This window comes from Pteronotus mesoamericanus, unplaced genomic scaffold (genome assembly GCF_021234165.1).
Source record: "Pteronotus mesoamericanus isolate MK-2021 breed Mesoamerican mustached bat unplaced genomic scaffold, CSHL_Meso_final scaffold_137, whole genome shotgun sequence".
In the NCBI taxonomy this organism is placed as follows: Eukaryota; Metazoa; Chordata; class Mammalia; order Chiroptera; family Mormoopidae; genus Pteronotus; species Pteronotus mesoamericanus.
In genome coordinates this window covers 230,337-246,594 of record NW_026555306.1, presented here as the reverse complement: position 1 = coordinate 246,594, position 16,258 = coordinate 230,337, and the positions used below count along the sequence as shown (strand labels likewise).

Here is a 16,258-nt window from a genome sequence, read left to right as displayed (position 1 = left end):
AGCCTAACCATCAACAGTGTTCTCATTCTACGTTCATTTTCACTGACCTTCAAGGAACAAGTTTACAGAGATTGTAAAAGTATTCTGTCATGAAACTCTGAAACTCTGTAAACATGCAGGCCTCTGTCACATCAGCCCCCCAGAGGCTTGGACTGGAAGACTCTGTTTTGTGCCTCCTGTGACATGGAACTCAGGGAGCTCTCAGTGTCCTGGAAACCAGATGTACTAGGAAAGAAAAGTTATGAAACATGACTTACAGGATAAGAATCAAGGGAAAGAAGGAGATGAGTATCCTTTTGTGGTCTAGTAATCTGAAGAGCAATGAAGGTTTGTAAGATTGGGGACACCATGAATAAACACAATTTAGTCAGGAAGGGAGTTCAAGCGCAGGGCAGTCAGACTAACAAAGGGGTTGGGATGGAGCTTGGGAAAGGTGGGTGATGCAGGGCCGGCTTGAGGGTGAGGACCAGACTGAACACCAGAGGTGTCCAGTCTCTCTTCTGACACAGTGGAAACATGTGCAGCAGACTCTCAAACTGTGGTCTGAGGGCCACAGTTTCCACATAGCCTGGAGAGCTGTGAATACTTAAAACTCACCCCATACCATATGACGTGCCTCAGCTGAGTCAACAAGTTAGTGATATTTTAGTGGATTTATGTGACAGTAAGGCTGACTAGGAGCCTGGCGTGTGACAAAAACTGTCCAGTGGTTGGGAGGGATAACTGAGGGCCAGAATGAACTTGGAGTGGAGATTTTACTCCTTTGTTGACTAGTAACAGTGAATTTCTGTGATTCCATGGCAAACACTATGGGACAGCTCACAGTGCTGAAGCAGTAGGTACCAAAGGACAGGACCACATGTTCCTGTCAAATCCAGATCTATCACTTCCATCTGCGATGAATGCTGCTTTACCCACGTGACCTTATGTTGGTAAGTGCAATAAAACCCAAATCATAATGAAGAGTTCTGACTACCTTGTCCCATTACAGCCCGTATTGAGACAATTTTACTCCTCTGGGAATTTAAAGCCAGGTAGGAGCTATTGCAATATTACTATAGAACGCATGGCCTTGCCCCAAAGCCTACAGGTCTGCATGCGATTCTCTTCATAGTTCTCACCAGAACTTCACAAAGCACCTTTTATTCTTCTAACATTGATTAGATGAAGGTACAAACGCAACAACTTGTCCTTTACTCTGAAGGGTACATCTAGCATGTCCCAGACTATTGGAGGCATAAAAGGCTTTTAGATGTGGCAGATTCCTGAGTGGTCACAAATGCAGATGTTCCTACAGCTGATGATTTACTTAAACTTCTCATGATTACAGCTGACCTTTCCTGGGTGTCACCAGTATCACTAATATCATTGTCTTAAAGTATCAACATTAGCAGGCACCCATTTCCACCCCTCAAAGCACATGTGTCTTACTAAGACATTTAGAAAACTTGTCTATTTGGTCATTTTTGGTGAGAAAGCCTACAGTTCAAACCATTATGGATGACATTAGTAGTAAGTCTGTAGGGTTTTTATGACTTGAGTTTGGCATGAAATTGACTTGGAGGATGAACACATTCATTTGCCCTGCTGGGGAGAGTCAGCTTCATGGGTTCACGATCTGTACAGTCACTAAGAAGAGCCAGTGGTAGGTTTAGTACCCTGCCTTCCCCACCCTGAAACGCTTAATGACTTATCAATAAAAATCCCTGCATTCACCTGGCACTTTTTCTGGTTTGGCTCTTAGGAGTGAGTGACCTCGGGTTGGAAAACATAGTTTGACCTTATTGGGAGTTGCCATGTGTAATGTGATCACCAGAGGGCAGCACCAATGCAAAGTAACCAGGAGGGGCAATGAAGAGATTGGGGAAGTTTTGGGCTTTATGCTATTTGTGTTATTACAAGTGACAAATGAGCAGACCTTCCTCACCCTCACCTCTACAACTCACAGGAGGAAGGTTCTGCATCACTGATGTACTTCAGAGATTCAAATTTAAAGAAAACTCTGTTAGTTGGCTCAAATGTGAATAGAATTAAACGGGCACAATAAAGTCTACACTAAATATGTTTCTTTAGAAAAATACTGGAAAGACAAGATGGGCAGTGTGGGTATGTGCATATCTGTGTATGCAAGTGGGTGGTAGAATAAAAAGCAGCTGAATCCTCATCTTTCAAAAAGAAAGGCTTTATATTGTCTAATGCATAATAGTGAGAATTTAATAAGTAGCCTCAAAGAGTGTAATTTAGAGACGACTTCAGTTCTATACAGGAAGCTGTCAATGTTTGAGAAAGACGCTTTCTGCTTGGCCCAAAAAAGCCATAGCCTCCCGTGATCACTCTGAACAGCACACACAGATACAGGGGTTATCGTTGTAAGATCCAGTGTTGTCACAAAGACAAGGAAGAACATTTAACACGAGGAGTTGGGAACTGGCTTTGATCACAGTGTGAATATCGAACACAAAATAATAATTTAATGATTCACGTTAAGTGGGAGCAAAAATCTACTAAAGTTTGGAGATGTTCACATAAAAAAAAAATGCCCTGTCTGGGTCATACACACTAATTAAGATTGGTTTGAGAAAAACCAAAACTTCTAGGATCTTGGACTGAATAACATATAATGGGCATTGACATGTTCTATTTGTTTTGTGTGTGTTTGTTTATTTGTTTTTTATATCAGGATCACACAATTATTACAGTTGCAATTATTCTCATTAGAAACACAAAAATACTTCAATCATGTATGTACACATCAATTTTGTGCATGTCAATTCATCCTTTAGATATGTTGTTAATACTTCTGACAAAAACAACATCATTTTACTTTTTTTATTTGAAATTTCTTTTTTTTAATTATTTATTTTTTCAAATACATTTCTCTCCGCCTACTGCCCACCACTTTCCCTTGTCCCCTTCCTCTTCTCCCTCCTTCAATCCTTCCCCACTTTGGCTTTGTCCATGAGTCCTTGCTATATGTTCCTGGACTTGACCCTTCCCTTCCTTTTCCCTCAGCCACCTCTCCCTCCTTCCTTCTTGTCTCTGTTGGTTTCTTTTTTCTTTCAATGTTGCTGGTCATATTTTCCTTGCTTGCTTATTTTGTTGATTAGGTTCCACTTATAGGTGAGATCACATGGTATTTGTCTTTTACCCCCTGGCTTATTTTGCTTAGCATAATGCTCTCTAGTTCCATCCATGCTGTCACTAAGAGTAGTAGTTCTTTTTTTCTTTCTGCTGCATACTATTCCATTGTGTAAATGTACCATAATTTTTTGATCTAATCATCTACTGATGGGCATTTAGGTTGCCTCCAACACTTGGCTATTGTAAATTGTGCTGCTATGAACATTGGGGTGCATAGGTTCTTTTGAAGTGGTGTTTTGGGATTCTTAGGGTATAGTCCCAGCAGGGGAATCACTGGATCAAGAGGCAGTTCTAATTTCATCTTTTTGAGGAAATTCTACACTGCTTTCCACAATGGCTGCGCCAGTCTGCATTCCCACCAACAGTGTACTAGTGTTCCCTTTTCTCCACAGCCTTGCCAGCACCTGTTGTTTGTTGATCTGTTTATGATGGCCATTCTGACCGGTGTGATGTGGTACCTCATGGTGGTTTTGATCTGCATTTCTCTGATGGCTAGTGATGCTGAGCATCCTTTCAAATGCCTCTGGGCCCTCTGTATCTCTTCCTTAGAAAAGTGTCTGCCCAGGTCCTTTGCCCATTTTTTGATTGGGTCATTTGTCCTCTTGGAGTGGAGTCCTGTGAGATCTTTATATATTTTGGAGATTAAACCTTTATCTGATGTATCATTAGCAAATATATTTTCCCATATGGTTGGATTGTTGTCAATTAAAGCACTAGAAATTAGGTTAGTTTTGTTATTGTTCTTATTTTATGTAAGCCAATTAAGCAGAGGAATTTTTATAAACCAATTCTAATTATTTCCAGAAGAGATGGAAATGCAGACACATGTACAGGAAGACATAACCAGAACCTGATAGTTTCATTTTAAAAATATTTCACATTCTAAGAATATGGGGAAGGTCTCAGAAATTTAAAACATTACTTAGGAAAAAATTCAAGAGAAAATGAAAATATAGAGAAAGGAAAGCTCATGAATAGTGAGCAAATTGTTAAAGTCACAGAGGAATCAATTCATGAATATGCTACTCCGCTTGGAAATGATATTTGGATCATATACAAACAGGTGATGATTGCAGCCCTAAACTATGCTCAGGATGACTTGACATTGTTTTCTCTGCAGGAGTTGAGAATAGAGTTCTCTGGCAGTCACAGAGTCAAGTGACCAAACTGGCATGAATTTGAAGTCATGGAAAGAAAGGATGATGCTGTACAGCTGTATGATCAAATTGCATATGAAGGCCCAATTAACACTACTGAAAGGAAGCTTAACACTGCTATTTGAAAAGCCCAGGGGAAAAGTGTGGAGACCATTCAGGAAGTGAATACATGTCTGGAACAATTTGTTGGAGACCAAGAAGCCTGGCATGAGCTTGCAGCGCTTTATACCAATAAACGTGACTATGCTGAAGCAGCCTGTTGTTTGAGGAGCTTAGGATGACTTATGAACACAACCTCCTCTAATGTCAGCACTGTAATGAGGTTAAATATACCCGAGGTAACCCAAAAACCTTGAACTTTTAAGAAAGTGTTTGGTACAAATATTAAATCTGAACATAAGAAATATGAGAGCTTTGTTTGGACTTTATATGTGGGCAAGTCATATTGTTTCTAACTCAAAAGCAAGTGCAAAACCAAAAAAGTCCAACATACAATATGTTAACTGGGCAGCTAGTCAAATAAACAGAGCTTACCATTTTGCAGGGAAGAAGGAAACTAAATACTTTCTTAAAGAAATTGAAGTCATATTGGAAAAACAGCAGTTACTCATTTTAAGGTTTCAAAACCTCTTTCACATTACAATTCACAACGGTGCAATTAAACTAATTGGCTTGTGACTTACTGCTTAATGCCTAGCGCTATTTATATACTAATTTTTTCCTTTTTTCTTTTATTTTTAAGCCATGTTTATTCTATTACAGTTGTCTTAATTTTTCCCCCTTTACCCCCGTCTACCCATCCCACCCCCACCCCCTGCTCCCACAGTCAATTCCCACTCTGTTGTCCATGTCCAAGGGTCATTCATACATGTTCTTTGCTTATGTTTAGTCCCTTCTCCTTTCCACCATTGTCCTCTTTCCCCATCCCCTCCGGTCGCTTTCACTCTGTTCCATGTTTCCATGCCTGTGATTTATTTTGTTCATTAGCTTGTTTTGTTAACTAGATTTCACTTATAGGTGAGATCATATGGTATTTGTCTTTCACCAGCTGGCTTATTTCACCAAGTATAATATTCTTCAGTTCCATCCATGATGTTGCAAAAGGTAGGAGTTCCTTCTTTTTCTTTTTTCCTTTTTTTTCTTTTTTTTTCAGAGCTTAAAAATTCTAATTTATTTCTAACAAACACCACTCAATGCTTGACCCACAAGCTTTATTTACATTTGTCTACAGCATCATTTCCTTATGAAATGGACTAGTACAGCTTAGTTAAACCAAATGAAATCATAATCATCTGAATTGTCTGCAAACTACTATTCGCTAAATTTATAACCTTGCATTTGCTCAGTACAGCCAAAGTTTTAATACAGAAAGCTCAAGAATAAACCAACAGTAACATGTAGAATCTAGAAGATCATCTGGGCAATTTAGACTGTGGACTTTCAAGAAGTCTGAGGCACAATTACAAGAGAGAGAAGTTCTTGTGCAAACTACAGTAAACGTAGCAAAGAAAAGATGTAAAAAAACAAGGGGCAAGTTCATTTTAAAAATATTATCAAAATATTTCCACATAAGATATTTTGCTTTCATCTTTAGATCAGGTGAGAGAAAAAAATCATTCATTTTAAAATAAAAAAACAAATATAATTATGTTTGGTCTGTCTACAAAATACCTTATAATGTTTAAATTTTTAATTGCAGAAGACATTTAAAAAAAAGAACAGAACAATAATAATGGGTGTTAATCCCCATGACAAAAAGTCCCCAAGCACAATTGTTGATTTTCCTTAATATACTTACCTTGCATTGTCACTGAAGATACTGTTAAGAGAAACTCTTTTGTTTTTAAACCAGAAGACATATAAAGCTCAAGTGACCAGATTTTGAGAAATAAAACAAACTCTGAAAGTATTTTAAGCCATAGGTAAGTTGTAGTGAATAATTATTTATGTCATGCAGAAATAATCCTTCATTACTCAAAAAAAATTTGCAGTGTGTTTAAACATCTCATGACAAATATTTGCTTAATTAACAATGTCTCTGTTGGTCTTTCACCCAAAGAAAAATATACTTCAAAAGCTTTCTTCAATTTGTTCTTCACTAACTGTAAATTTAGCTTTGTCTACCCTATCACATGTGAAAACTGGATTTTTAAAGGATATCACACAAAGCTTCTTAAAAATATTAAGATATTTTGAAATAAGATGTTTTTCTCATGAGACAACCGTATCAAGAAAAAAAAATTAGCTGTTAGATATTCTTGCTCAAAATTATATGTTGGAAAGGGAGAAATTAATCTTCTCTTAGAAATTTGTAAGATTTTTCTGCACTAATGTGTTGCAAAAAGTAAAACCATAAAAAGCAATGATTCTAAGGCACCCTAAGCATAGGGAATTTCAAAATGAAGTTTCCAGTTGGCTGTTTTATAACTAGTTTAACTTTTTCTGGTCAGAATCACTTTGACAAAGGTTAACATGAACAGGGTGGCTACTTCACCAGTCTTGCCACCATGCCCGAAGTTCAGGCAAGCCTCAGGTAATCTGAAGTCAATAAACAGTTCATATTTGGAAATGAGAAAAACCAGAGTTCAAATTAGGAAACAAAGTAAAAAAAGAAGAAGAAGAAGAAGAAGAAGAAGAAGAAGAAGAAGAAGAAGAAGAAGAAGAAGAAGAAGGAGAAGGAGAAGGAGAAGAAGAAGGAAAGAAGAAGAAGAAGAAGAAGAAGAAGAAGAAGAAGAAGAAGAAGAAGAAGAAGAAGAAGGAGAAGGAGAAGGAGAAGGAGAAGGAGAAGGAGAAGAAGAAGAAGAAGAAGAAGAAGAAGAAGAAGAAGAAGAAGAAGAAGAAGAAGAAGAAGAAGAAGAAGAAGAAGAAGAAGAAGAAGAAGGAGAAGAAGGAGAAGAAGAAAATACTTTTGTTATAGCCGAGATGGTTTTAAATAAAAAACAGTTGTAAACACAGAATGATAAATACAGCCTCTCTTTGGGGACATTATGGCTTAAAATACTATTTACTTTTAATTTCACAAATAAACACAGCTCTATTGTTCTGAAAAGCAATGAAAGGCATGCACTTCTACTAGCACTTCTGACCAAGTAAGACACGAACTTCTTAAAAAATATGCTTCATGCACTGTACTGAAATTTTTTTAAAGATATAAATTTTAATACATTATTTCTTTTTTGAACTTGAACGGGAACCAGAATGGGATGATGCAGAAGATGACCTGTGGTGCCTGGGTAAAGTAGTGGAGTTCCGAGGGGTTGGCCCTGGGTTCAGGGTTGTTTAGTGTTTTCACCAATCACCTGGCTTTCTGGTGACCGTGATCTTGTTCGTCTTTTTTTGCGATCACCAGATGAAGATCTAGAACGACTTCTCTTTCTCTTCCTCTTAGGAGATGACGATGAACTTGAATAAGATCTTTTTCTTAGGGAAGAAGAGCCCCTGTGCGATCTGGAGCTGGATCTTGATTTCGACCCACGAGATCTCGAACGTTCTCTGGAACTGGAACGAGACCTTGACTGGGAACTGGAAGAACTTCTTGAACGGGACCTGGACCTAGACCTTGAACTTGAGGGGGAGGATGAGCGTGAAGATCGTGAATATGAAGATCGAGATTTTGATCGACTTCGTCTATTAGATTTCTTTTTATTACTATCTTCTTCTTCACTGGCATCAAGATTGTATTTTGAGAGATCAGCATCATCTTCATCCTCATCCTCATCTAATTTATATTTAGAAAGATCTTCATCTTCATCCTCTTCTTCTCCCTCAGATTCTTTATCTTCAACTTCCTTTAGAATAGATGCTGGGCCAACGGCTTTCCCTCTGTATTTTTTCTTTTTACGTCCAAACTCATCATATTCACCATCAGATTCTTCTCTTTCTATATATTCAACATTTTCCCTTTCATTAAAACCACCACCATACCCTGTTCTTTCTTCTAATTTGGCATACTTTGGGGTATTACACATGTTACACTCTGATCTTCTGGCCCAATTCACATTACTGCAAGTTTCACACTGCCAGTCATTAGCACTAAATAGACCTCGGCTCTTCTCTGCAAGTGTTTTTCCTATTTCAGTTCCCCCTGCTTTCATCATCTTAGCTTCAGTTGTTTTCTCCCAGCCACATCTATTACAGCAGGTTCTTCTGGCAAAGTTCACATTTCCACACTTTTTGTCAGGGCAAATCCAGTCACCGTCACTGACTCGGAAATTCTTGGTCGACATCTTGAACGCCACCACCGCAGCCACCAGCAGCTACGTCTTCACAAGAAGAAAGAGGGCCGGGGACTTTTCGTGCTCAGGGTCTTTCCTTTTTTCTTTTTTTCTTAAATGCAGACTGATTTTATTTATTTTTTTTAAATGTCAAAATCCATTATAAAAAATTTAAAAATTTAAATCCATTATAAAGTCTCAGCAATTAAAACAACATGACAACAGCACAGAAATAATGAAGTAGGTCAATGAAATAAAATGAGCATTCTAGAAACAAATGTATATATCTGTCTAACAATGTAATATATGATTAAATCGATATTTCAGATCAATGGGGAAAATAAAGCTTATTCAACAAATAAGGTGCATGGACCATTATTACTTGAAATAAAACAGATATAGAGCCCTGTTTCACACATTATACAAGAAATATTCAGGTGAGTTAAAAATCAATATGTAGAATCTAAAGAGTTTTAGAAGAAAATAAAACTAATATTTTTCATGACCTGAAGTAAAATATTCAAACCCAGAAGTTATAAATATTGATAATATGACTATATTAAATATTTAACTATATAGTAATATACATATAAAAAATTTAAAGGACAAGAAATAGAATAGAAAAGTATTTGCAACACATCTAAAACATGGTTAATAGGTTTTTCTAATTTTAGGGAAAAAGAACTCTACAAACCTTTAATCAATAAATGGATAAAGAAAACCAAAAAGTCATTTAAAGCTTTTTTTTAAATAATAGAAATAGGCAAGAAATATACTAAAACAGGTTTAGGTTCAACAAATAGTAAAGGAACAATTAAAATAACATCATTGTCACAATCAGATTAATGAGTATTACAAATATTGGTAATATCAAGTATTGGCAACTCTGAAGGGAACTGGGTATTCATTGAAACTTTTTCTTCATCTAAAGCAGTCCTTTTAGCATATTTTGCAGTGCTGGGTTGGTGGAGGTGTAGTCTTTTAACCTTCTTTTGTCTGGGAAATTCCTTATTTTGCCTTCCATTTTAACTGAGAGCCTGGCTGGGTAGAGCAGTCTTGGTTGCAGGCCTTTCTTTTTCATGACTTGAAATATTTTTTGCCAGTCCCTTCTGGCTTGCAGGGTTTCTGTTGAGAACTCAGCTGCTAGCCGTATTGGGGCTCCCTAATATATTACAACCTCTTTCTCCCTTGCTTGCTTTAGGATTCTCTGTTTGTCTTTGATATTTGCCATTTTAATGATGATGTGTCTTGGAGTGGGCCTCATTGGGTTCCTCTTGAATGGAACCCTCTGTGCTTCCTGGATTTGTGTGACTTTTTCTCTCCTCCAATTAGGGAAGTTTTCCATCATGACTTTTTCAAACAGGTTCTCTATCCCCTCCTCATCCTAGGAATTAAGGAATTAAGGTCCCTATGTTAGGGAATCTGTGAACACCAAAGCAGAGATTTTTTTTTGGGGGGGGGGGGTAGATTCCAGTACATCTTTTTCTTTTATTTTCTTTTTTAGAGAGGAGTAGGGAGGGAGAAAGAAGGAGAGAAACATCAATGTGTGGTTGCATCTCATGCCCCCCCTGCTGGGGACCTGGCCTGCAACCCAGACATGTGCCCTACACTGGAAATTGAACAGGCAACCCTTAGCTTCGAAGGCCAGCACTCAGTCCACTGAGCCACACCAGCGAGGGCTCCAGTATATCTTTTAAATTGTCTGTAATTAGAAGTCAAAAGTTGATAGACTTAAAATGACAGTGCTATGTTTCAGTATTTTATCTTGTTTGGTAATAATTTAGGTACCCAATTACTTTAATTAAGTGCCTAGGTGTATTAGAACTGAGCTTTCAGATAGACATGTTAAAGCAGCTTAAGCACCATAGCTGTGTTGTGAATGGAAGCATAGTTGTTTCCCCAGATGTGCCTTTTAAGATATTGATTCTGATGTTTTTATTGGAAAGAGAAGGCTGGGCTGGGGGGGTACCTCTGAACCCTCTTAAATGCCTAGAAAGTGTTTAGATGGAGGACGAGCTGAAGGAGGAACATTCACATGGAAATGCCAAGCAAGTGTTTATTTGCCATTCATTTGCTTTGGAATCTCCACTCAATGGCTCTTTTTTTTCTTTTTAATTTTGAAGTCTCAATTCACAATGCTTTTTGTTCTCTATCTTCAGAATAGTATATAAGTCCTAACTACTCAATACTTCTTTGGGTCCCTATATTTTACACTTCAGAATATTCATTTATATAATACACTTCATATATTGTCTTCTGTTAATCTGTCTTTGTTAATTTGATTAATACGCAAGCTAAAGAAATTGAAAAAAAGAGAGAAAATATATATCTTGCTCCCACAGCTGGCTGTCATGATTTCTAGCTGACTGGTGTGGCTCAGTTGGTAGGACATTGTCCCACAGAACAGAACAGTGTTGGTTTGATTAGAGGTCAGGGCTCATGCCTGTGTTGCAGGCTTGGTCCCCTCTCAGGGTCCACACAAGATGCAACCCATTGATGTTTCTTTTTCAAGTCAATGTTCTCTCCCTCTCTCCATGCCTTCCCCTTTCTATATTCCCAGTCAGGGCACATGTCTGTTGCAGGCCAGGTTCCTGGTACGGGGCACCTGAGAGGGCACCACACACTGATGTTTGTTTCTCTCTTTCCTTCTCCCTTCCCCTCTTTCTAAAAATAAATAAATAAAATCTTAAAAAAAAAAAAGTATGTAGTTGGTCCTACTAAGTTGGTTGTTTCTGAATGAGTGAAAAGAAATGAGGATCAAGGAAAGTTGTAGATGGTTACTGGAATAAAAATATTGAGAAAAGAATTTTGTGAATAAATACTAGAACCTAATCATGTGAATGCCGTCATACCCTAACTCAATAGGGACCACTAACTATATTAATTAAAATGGAAGCTGAAGTGGCTATAAAACATGGACCCCTATACCTGCTGCTGAGGCAGAGGAAATTTACTTACAAAACTCTTACTGTCCTCCTCACCCATGGAACTTTTAGATGGTAATTGTCATTTACAGCGTTTTGTGTTTACAGCCTGGTTTCCAAATAAACCTTGAGGTTGTCACTTCCAAGTGTACAACTAGCAGAAATCAGATTAATAATGAATAACGAACATAGAATAATAGGTGGGCCATAGTAAATAAGACCCCATCTCATGGCCAAGTGATTAAAACTGGATTGGTGTACAGTGTACCCTTAAACTATAAGTAAATATAATACAAGATGCAGAATACAGAGAAATGAGACAGCAAAACTCAGTTCGTGAGGGCTTATAGGTGGGGAATGATCCAGATAGTTTTTCTAATAAAGGCCTGTGGGACCTGACTGCCTCCCATTTGCATCCTTTTCACTTTTGAGACCATGTGGCTTTGACTTCCACCCCAGGTTAAGGTCTTCCTGCTTCACCAATGGTTTATTGTTCAGCAAGATAAACGCTTCCACTAAAACTTCATAAAAACCCCTTCCTAGCACTGTGAGACAATATCATCTAACTAAAAGACTGGTCACCGATGCCTTCTTTAGAATGATTGATGACTAAAAGGGGCCACATACTAGACCTGAAAAGCTCAGGGGAGGTCTGCATGGTGGGACTTTCAAACTCAGAGACCTAAAGTAACCACATAGGGTGGTCTGATATTAAAATTTTAACCAAAAGTGAGTGATGGCGGTAGCCATGTCCTAGCCTATATCTTTCCTGACAAAAGTCAGTCTTTACCTTAACTTAGGGTGTTTTCTTTTTCCTCTACCATAACATGCCTTTAGAATGTCAGGGTAATTTTCTTTTTTTCCAGACCCCTCACTGCACCACAGCAGAGACCACAGACCTTCTCATTACTATTCTTATTGTGTTAGTTGTTAGCTGCTACCTTTCCTGCACCAACAAACACAACAGCTGCATGTGTCTGTTTTACTTTCTACCCAACCTCAGAGATTTCTGTACTTTGCATTCTCCAACTCCTTAATGTATTGCCAATGGATTTCATGTAACCCCTTAGGCCTCCAGCTTTCCCTGCACTGTATAAAATAAGGAACAACGTTGCCGTCCCTCCAAATATCTTCCCAATCCATTGTGATTTTGCTTTCCAGGAATTACCGTCATGTTTGGCCCAAGAAGACTCATAAAAATTCTTGTCAGGTTAAACATTTCTTACGTTGACAGCTGGAAATTCCAAGCTTCTAATCAAAACTTGGCCTTTTGGTGACCTGCTCTCCTTCTACAAATAGCCAGAGACCTGCCCAGAGTTGCCTCACCACAACAAAAGACATTCTTATCACCCTTATGACTTAGAAAATTCCAACAAGTTTAGCTGCTCTTTTCTAAAATCCAAGAAAGAATACCAAACATGTTTTTATGGCATCACATGAAAAACCTGAGACTTCTTGCAGTGGGGTCACTCACCTAGAGTGACACAGCCTGTAAGTGACTCAGATATGCCATGTGTTGTCTATTGGCACTTGGCATCTACGCTCCTTTTTTTTTGTAGGTTTCCCTTGTATCAGAGGGATTGAAAGGTTAAAAAGTACCTTTCCCCAGTCCTAGTGACTGAGAATCCAGATGTGAATTAAAAGCAGTTTCTGAGGTGCACTGGTTCTTAATTTAGAAGCTGGAAAGGACATGGGCCTTTATTTTTGCTACTGTTTTAATAGATGCGTGGCCTTGGCAGACACAGCTTTATGCGAAGCAGCGCATGTTTCTTTCCCTCTGGGTGGCGCTGTGGCTGTGCGACCTTGAGACCAGCCTCCCAGGGGTGACTCCCGGCCTTCCATTTCCCTAGCTATTCAGTGGTTTCACAAGCACTGGTTATTTGTGTTAAAGGTTTTTCTGCATAATTGTTCATGGCAGGTTTATTTGTAATAGCCCCAAATTGGAAACAGCACAAATGTCCATAAAAGAGTGAATAGATAAACAAAATTAATGTATCCCTGGAATGAGACAGACCTAGAGAATAAAAAAAAAAAGAGAGAGAACTATGTCAAAATATTGTATTGAGCTGAGAAATCAACCTAGGCCTAAAATTACATACTTTATGATAAAATTTTTCAAAATTCCAGAAAATGCAAATACATTTAAAATGAAAAAAAGCCAATGAGAGTTTACTTAAACTAAACAGGAGGTGAAGAGGAGATGAATAAAGAGGTTACAAGAGGGCATGAGAAGAGTTTAACAGTAAGGGACATGATATTTATGTTCATTGTAACAACTCTGGTGCATGCATCTGTAAAAATTTCACAAATTGTATACTTTCAATATATAAAGCTTATTATGTTAAAGGATAGTTCTATAAATATAATAAATTATATATGCATATATTAAATATTGCCTAAAGAATAAGTTGAAAAGAATGTATAAAGCAAAAAATAAAAATCTCTGTACCATGACATTTTCTCACCCTCCGCTTGTCCACCAGGGGGCGGCAGAATTACTCTACAGGCTGTAGCCTCTCTGGGGCCCCACTGGCCCCACTTCAGCAGCACCCACAGCCCAGCAGGGCCCGACCTCACCAGCATCAATCATTACACAGTCTTTCTAACTCTTCAGTCTCTCCATACTGGACTCTGTCTGCTCCACCATCCAGCCCACCAAAGGTCAGTCTAATGCAGGCAGCCTTTCTTTTTAACAGCTTCTGTTCTTTTTTTTTTATCCTTTTTTTAATTTCTTTTTTTTTTCAATTTTTCAAACACATTTGTCCCCTTTTACCCGCCACCACTTTCCCCTGCCCCTCCCACCCCCACCACCCCCACTCAATCCCCCACCCTGGCTTCGTCAGTGTGTCCTTCACACCTGTTCCTGGATCTGACCCTTCCCCTTCCCCTCCCTGTCACGCTCCTCGCTCCTTCCCTCCCGTCCCCATCAGTTTCTTCTTTCTTTCAGTGTTGCTGGTCACACTTTCCTTGCCTGCTTCCTTTGCTGATTAGGTTCCACTTATAGGTGAGATCATATGGTATTTGTCTTTCACCCCCTGGCTTATTTCACTTACCGTAATGTCCTCCAGTTCCATCCATGCTGTCATGAAGGGTGGCAGCTCTTATTTTCTTTCTGCTGTGTAGTATTCCATTGTAACACCCTCTGTTCTCAAGGGGTAAGCGGTCACTAACTCTTCAGGTCTCAAGTACATGCTGTGTGTGCACCAGAAGTATTCTTTAATGGCCCTTCACTGAATAATAATTAATCCCCTAGAACCATGATTATCTGAGGGTCTGTCTCTCTTACAGGGTAAACTCAATCAGCACAGGGCTCACACATGTCTTATTCTTTTTGGACTTTCTGGGGCCCAGCCAGGAGCCTGACACATGACAGATGCTCAGTAACCACTAGAGATACCTTTCCATTCCCAGAGTTCCTGGTCTCTGGGACACCTGTCTGTTGTTTCTGAAGGTACCTGTCTCGTTCATGCTGCACTGGCAAGAAAGGGAAACTTCCTGTGCATGACGGGACAGGAGACCCCAGAATCTGTGGTCGCTTCCATCATAGAGGAGCTGAAGGTCCCATGAGAACCTTTCTGCCCTGAGTATATTCATGTGGAGCTGCTCCAGCTCCTGGGCCCTGTGGGCAGACAGGGACACAAAACTGACTTATATGCAGCACCCCATTGTAGGGATGGAGGGCACACAGGGCATTTTGGGGATCAAACCTCCCGGCCAGCACCCTCTCCCAAAAGCCTCAGGAGAACCTTCACCAGGCCCTTCCTTTGAACACTTGAAAGCAGAGCTCTGTCTGAAACAGCTCTTGCCCCTGGTGAGACAGCTCGCCTGCCACTGGACTCACAGTGCTCTGGGCAGCGCCTGTCCTCTCACTGGGCTCCCCCTGCACGGGGCAGCCTCCCCCTGCCGCACCTGACGTTGGCTGCAGGTCTACTCCGCCCTCTGTGTGGCAACACATAGAGACACACAGGACTAGACACAGGAAATGGGTTTTGGTTAAGAATATGGAGAAAGAGCTTGATTTTCATCCCCTGCTTCATCAGTCATTTCTCAGGCCCTCCCTCATGACTGGTCCATCCCACCTGCTACTTCTAGAGGCTGTTAACAGAGAGGGGCTGTGCAGTGACCCTGACAAGCTCAGGGGGCCCCGTGGCAGACCTGACAAGCCTCACAGGACATTCTGGTCAGAAAGCTCTAACTAGGCAGCTGGTAGCAGGTTGTCATGTCCCACACCTATATTTTCCTTAGCAAAGGTCAATGTTTACTTTAAGTGAGCCCTGATCCACTTTAGTACAACTTGGATAGCATAACTTTGACACATCAGAATGATTTTCTTTGCTGGACCATTCAAGTCACGGAGTCTGGGACAGGTGTATGAGACCACAGAATCTTTTATGTTATCTGTTCCCTGCACACCCCCTCTGTGTCTTCTAAACACTAATTATCCTGTACCCACCAATGTACAAAAAACATGTTTCTCCATTTGCCTCTTTTACCAATTCCAGAGATATTCCTGCTATGTTTTCTCTCACAAATACTGCATATTGATTTTATGCAATATTTTTCATGTTCTACTTTGATTGTAATGCATAAAATAAGCTACATAACTGCCTTTCTTCATAAGATTTGAGATGTTGCTCCCAGGCATATAAGGTCACTTTGGCTCAGGTAAACTCATTAAATTGCTGTACAGATTTGGACTTTTTCTTACTTTGGCAGGGCCTGGGAGCCCCTCCTCCCTCAGGGGTGTCTGTGCTGCTCTCTGCCCCAGGCCCGGCACCACCCGTGGGCAAGCTGAGGTGAGCACAAGAAATGTGCCCAGGCA

The 16,258-nt window shown here is 39.6% G+C and overlaps 1 protein-coding gene and 1 pseudogene across 1 annotated transcript; one reads left to right on the top strand and one right to left on the bottom strand.

The window, feature by feature from the left end:
- The first annotated feature begins 4,031 nt into the window (after nucleotides 1-4,031).
- Nucleotides 4,032-4,976, top strand: LOC129082643 (ER membrane protein complex subunit 2-like; annotated as a pseudogene).
- A 2,548-nt stretch (nucleotides 4,977-7,524) lies between these two features.
- On the bottom strand, nucleotides 7,525-8,558 carry LOC129082719 (zinc finger Ran-binding domain-containing protein 2-like). Its single transcript, XM_054588432.1, has one exon. It carries the CDS (start codon nucleotides 8,522-8,524, stop codon nucleotides 7,568-7,570), a length of 957 nt encoding a protein of 318 aa, XP_054444407.1. The 5' UTR covers nucleotides 8,525-8,558; the 3' UTR covers nucleotides 7,525-7,567.
- Nucleotides 8,559-16,258: the final 7,700 nt, after the last annotated feature.

Excerpts from the sequence above, each read along its gene's own strand:
- LOC129082719 (XM_054588432.1), bottom strand. The coding sequence starts at position 8,524 with ATGTCGACCAAGAATTTCCGAGTCAGTGACGGTGACTGGATTTGCCCT.